Source organism: Amblyraja radiata, chromosome 2 (assembly GCF_010909765.2).
Source record: "Amblyraja radiata isolate CabotCenter1 chromosome 2, sAmbRad1.1.pri, whole genome shotgun sequence".
NCBI classification, from domain to species: domain Eukaryota; kingdom Metazoa; phylum Chordata; class Chondrichthyes; order Rajiformes; family Rajidae; genus Amblyraja; species Amblyraja radiata.
Window position 1 is genome coordinate 49,045,474 of NC_045957.1, and position 5,698 is coordinate 49,051,171.

The following is a 5,698-nucleotide window of genomic DNA, read 5'->3' on the forward strand; positions in this document are numbered from 1 at the left end:
TAAAAAGTTCAAAATTCTATCACATACCGCTGATAAACACAAGACTATATGATTAAATGTGTATCTTGATCTGTTACATCGTTGGAATGATAAATATTGCTTGTAGCAACTAAGAGAGCTTGAAATAAAAATGGAGAACACTACAAATACTCAGGAGACCATTCAGCATCTATGACGAGCTTTCATCAACAGGAAAATGTGACCATAACTCAATTCCCATGACTCCAAATGACCATGTTACAGATGATGGCATTTGGTATTTGTGTCCCATGTGCAATAGGTGTGATGTGCACCATTGCACAGTGAATGGAAGAACTAGGTCATATTCTACAATATAAGATAATTGAAATGAAACTATTTCATCTCTACTGATCCTGTCTGGACAACTGAGCAAATGCAATATTTTCAGTTTTTATTTTAGTTGCATAGCATCTTAAGTGTTATAGACACAAAAAGCTGGAGTGAAGGTCCTGTCCCATTTGGGCGTCATTTGCGCGACAGGCCGGTAGTGACTGTCGCGTGAAAATCGTTTAGCAGTACGACAGTCGCACGCCAAGTGCTCTTGAGGGCCCTGCTTCTTTTGGGAGCCATTTGCGATGTCGTTCGTACTAATTCTGATCTCCGTGGCAAGGATTTTCCCAGTGAAATTTCTTCAAAACTACACGCGCTTTATACCCGGATGGTCACGTGGTTCAGCGCTCAAATGACGCACAAATGGCGTGCCAACGGCGTACAGGCGGTGCATGGTTTCGGACTTTGACGCACGGTGACACATAATAAATTAGCTTAGGCAATGTTCGCGCGTCACCCTGAGTAACTAAGCATCACCACGTGCTACACATATGCCATCAGTACGTCAGCGTGCGCAAGGGATACGTCACGCAGGCGGCGCGCGAGGATTTTGAGCATTCCAAAATCCTGGGGCACCGTGCGTTACCGCGCGTCACTGCATACGCCACCACGCCTCACCACGTGCCATGCGTGCGTCACGACGCACCAACCAATTTTGATGATGTCGCGTAAATGACGCGCAAATGACGCCCAAGTGGGACAGGCCCTTAACACAGCGGGAAAGGCAGCATCTCTGGAGAGAAGGAATGGGTGATGTTTCAGGTCGAGACCCTTCCTCAGTCTGAAGAAGGAGTAGGTGACATTTCGGGTCGACACCCTTCTTCAGACTGAAGAAGGGTTTCGACCCGAAACGTCACCCATTCCTTTTCTCCAGATATGCTGATTGTCCCGCTGAGTTATCCAGCGTTTTGTGTCTATCTTCAGTTTAAACCAGCATCTGCAATTCCTTCCTACACATCTTCAGTGTTATGTTTTTTTCAAACCAGAGGACATGCATGCTAGTCTCCAAAATATGGTGTGAATATTTGAAATCTACTTCCACAGGCCTTGACAGTGTCTTAATAAAATCGCTTCAGTTCTAACGGTGGGGTGGAAGATTGCAACCTTCACGTGGTCCGCCCTGTTTCGTCTAATGCAATCAACTCGACGTGCACAAAGGGAAGATCAAATAGAACAAGTTTTTCTACAACTTTAGGCTGTGCACGCCACACGAAAGAAGAGAAGTTCTAACGGTGCAACACAATACTGAAATGTCAGACTAAACCTGTCTGGATCCAGTTATCGCGACCAATTTATCTGGGTCACCAAAGTTAACCAGAGTCTTAACACATGTTGCATCAAATCTGTTTCTAAAAAAAATTGTACCCTAATTATCCTCTAAAGGTGTTCCCTTTTAGACCACTGGTAGCCCAGTCTGATGAAGCAGAATTTACAGAGCTATTCCAAAGCTATTAAAAAATATATATATTTTGGGCAGCTCAGTTGCATTGCAATGGAGTTGCTACCTTACAGCGCTAGAAACCTGGGTTCAATCCTGACTACAGGGGCTATCTGTACGGAGTTTGTGTGTTTGTCCTGTGACTGCGTGGGTTTTCTCTGGGTGCTCCTGTTTCCTCCCACGTTCCACATTCATGAAGGTTTGTACTTTAATTGACTTCTGCAAAATTCATCCCTGGTGTGTAGGATAGAACTAGTGTACGGGTGATCGCTGGTCAGCGCGAACCCGGTGCGCCAAAGGGCATATTTCCACGCTGTATCTCTAAATTAAACTAAATTCAACCCAAATGGCAGATTTCTTGTATTATGACAGTATTTTATCAATGTTTTTTTTCTTTCAGTTTCACCATTCCCCACATTGACAGCGATTAACTGCTCAGGTTCACAGCTCGCAGCGACTTACACAATTCCTCATAAAGTATACCCTGTGGATCAGTTAATAACCTGTCTCTCATACTTTCTACCTATCTACATAATCATACTTTCTCCATATTTGATTTCTTACATGTTACTATCCTGTCCACAGAGGGTAATTGATATGGTGAATGTTTCCGTCATTTACTGTTTGTCTTTCTCATGTTTTCAGCATCTGCATTATTTCTTCAGAACTGTTGTTTTTGTTGTTCCTGTCTTCTTAAAAAGTTATGTTGGGCATTTACACCTTGGCCTTCTGTGTTAAATGCAGTTCCAAGCTTGAAAATGCTCTTAATTGTATATTATATATTCTTATGTGTACTGCGCTACAGGCCTGTTATGCTGCTCCAAGTAAGAATTTATTTGCCGCATTATCAGTGCATATGACAATTTAACACTCTTGACTCTGGAATCTCTTGAAAGTTAGATTACCAATGAAAAATAAATATTAGTAGGCTTAGTTTTAACGATGGCTCTAATTGATTATGAGTTCTTATGTATCAACAATATAAGTTGGGACTTGCAAGGTATTTGTAACAAACTTTAGAATTGGCTCTTCACAGTTCTGCCACACGTTCAATGTATCATTTTGAAATTCTTGAGGAGCAGGCCAATCTATCTAATCCACTCAACAGAAAACAAATGGAAATGTTAGCTTTCAGCACTAACAGGTCGGAGGCTGAATGCACACTGCGCTGATATTTCCATTCATTAAAAACCGAAGCTTTCGGGCAAATGTGTGCCTCCATAGCATTCTAAAGCCCAAGGATGGATTCATGCAAATGTTTCACCGCCTCGCAGGAGTTGGAAAAACATATCATTGATGAAGTGAATGATGACTCCCTGTTGTCAGAGCAATACTTTGTAGGGAAGGTCAGATTCAGACTGTGCCAACTAATTTTGGCAGGCTATGATATTAATATGTTACGCCTCCCTGAGACCTTGGTGTGCAGCGAGGCCATTGTTCATTTTATCCGCAGCAGGCGCATAGGGTAACATTTGAAAGTTCGATTTCAAACCAATGCCAAGCACTTTGCTTTCATAATCTCTGGGGGGAGGGAAATACTTTTACCCTCCCTCCCCTCGCTCAATAAAACACCCAGCAGCCGGCAGAGAGGAGAACCGCGGTGCTGAAAATTACACAAAAGAAGTCTAATAAAATACCACACACAAAGGATTCTGATAATTTTTAACAGGGCGCTGATCCTGAATATGGAGAGGCATTAAGGCTTGGGCGACTCTTTGTGTTGTGCGCTTAATCTCATTCCTGATACCCAAATGTTCTCAAGTTTTGCAGCATTCCTTGAAAGCTTCAATAGCCCCCACGTTGTGTTTAAGCCTTGCAAGGCGGTGGCCCAACCGGCTAAAAGACCTACAAGGCAGCTCGCCAATCTGCGGCATAAAAGAAACTGTGTGTATTTGCTCAATTAAAAAAAGAAACACGCACTTTCAATCTATAGCGATTTAAAGTTACGTCAACTGCGAGCGTTTGGTTGTAGGAAGAAGTTAGAAACTTTGCAAAAACGACGAGTCTGTACAGAGGTCAGTTCAGATAAGGCCGAGCATTTTCATTTTCGCCCATTTAAATTTTAGTCGAACGACATTTACAAACCGACCCTGCTGAAAATATTACGAGATGGTTACTAAATGAAAGAGCCTGGGTACACTGGAAACACTGTAGGGTTAACACGAGTAAGCAAACGACCTGGTTTCTGGATCTCGACCCGGGAAGCGAAAGTTCTGACCCAGAATTCATGCTGTCGGACATCGCCTAAGTTAAAAAGATGAAACGAGACCCTAAAACCGAGGAAGCGATGTAAAATATCCTCTGAATCCACACTGGGTTTAGGTTAGTATGCGTATGCCTTTAAATCAAAGTCGACCTTTTTCCTAGGTTTAAATGGGTTACAGAGACGTTTTGAGAAATTCACAAGTATTTATTTGTTTGTACACAATTAGACTGATACTTTGAACTGGTGCCTGGTACTGAAGACTTCGAAGAGGTCTGTTCGTTCACAGAAACTAGGTGATAGGAAATTCCAGATTGTGTTCCAATTCGATGTATATCAGCACACCAGCAATTTCACATCATTATCTTGAAATGTGTTCTGCACAACGGCAGATCCGTTGCAGACGTGACCAACATGGAAAAGACTAACTGAATCATTTCGCAAAACTCAGCATCAATGGGATTTAATGAACTTCTTCAAATAATCCAACCGCATTTGAACCAAAGTCCGTGCTTCCATATCGACGGGCTATAAAATGATTCTATAATCACGAATTGTTTTTCGACAATCTCAGCCTGATCAAACTCCTTCGATTTTGCTTTGCAAACGACGGCCTTATTGATGCCTCTTCGCTGTTTCGGTTCAGTTTCAACCCATTCCCGCGCGAAACATGGGAGAATGTGACATGTACTTAGCTTTCAGCACCACGCTTGGTCCGTTTAATGTAGGCATGGGGAGAAATAGCCATTTTCCAAGGGCATCTCACGGGCGGCGAAAGAACGGAAACTCGAGAAATCATCCAAAACACAGGCGCCAAGGCACAGCGGGTCCTCAGTCCGACAGATGATAAAGTCTGCGGCCAGTTCTTCGCAAATGCGAGTTAATTCCGCCAACTTCTCGCCTAGCTCCAGCTCCAACGACAACCCGTTCTCCCGCTGATGTTGTTTTTGATCATCCAGGAGCAACACAGTGGTGAGATGAGCTATCCACTTGGCGGCCAGCCTGAGGATGTCGATTTTCGACACCTCGACCTCAGAGATGACGGGCAGAAGCTTTCGCAGGTCCTGAAACGCCAGGTTGACTCCATGAACCCGTCGTCTCTCCCTTGTGTTGGCAGCTCTCCTCTGAAGGCTGACTCCTGTCAGCATTTTCTTTCTCCTTCGCGTTTTCTTTTTCTTCGCCGACCTTTTGTCCTGCTCACTGTTTTCCACGCAAACCCCGTGCAAAACGTCCATGGCTTTCGCCTTCTGCAACTGCTCTTTTCGTGCGCGAAAAAGTTGGCTCAAAATTTAGACCGCGCAACCCGAAGCTGCATTCAAAAGCCGGGCTCCTTGTTAAAAGTGAACGGCCAGCTGCTTCTGAGCCGTTAAAGTCAGGATGAAAGGAACAAAAGAGGCCACTTGGTTAGATTCAACTTAGAAACTGATTATCATATTGAAAAGAATTGGCCTTTAGAGACCGCGGAACGTGTGCAACTCCCAGAAAGAGAGGAGGGCGAGCCTTGAATTTTATATTGCTGTTTATGTACGAGTTGTTCAAAGCCGAACTCCAGTGTTTTAAATCGTTCGGAATAATCTGCAATTCTACAGTCGATGTTCATATGCGGAGTCAGCATCATTATCCATGCTTTACTGAGTGCTGACAACCATACTGAGTATTGTGTTGATTAGCTTGCCCTTTTTCAATGCAAGATTTATTTAATCGAA

The 5,698-nt window shown here is 43.5% G+C and overlaps 1 protein-coding gene across 1 annotated transcript; it reads right to left on the reverse strand.

The window, feature by feature from the left end:
• Positions 1-2,147: 2,147 nt before the first annotated feature.
• LOC116988940 (transcription factor 15-like) lies at positions 2,148-5,396 on the reverse strand. The gene has a single exon (XM_033045989.1). It carries the CDS (start codon positions 5,225-5,227, stop codon positions 4,712-4,714), a length of 516 nt encoding a protein of 171 aa, XP_032901880.1. The 5' UTR covers positions 5,228-5,396; the 3' UTR covers positions 2,148-4,711.
• Positions 5,397-5,698: the final 302 nt, after the last annotated feature.

Bases quoted from the DNA above. Each gene is read 5' to 3' on its own strand.
- LOC116988940 (XM_033045989.1), bottom strand. From the start codon at position 5,227: ATGGACGTTTTGCACGGGGTTTGCGTGGAAAACAGTGAGCAGGACAAA.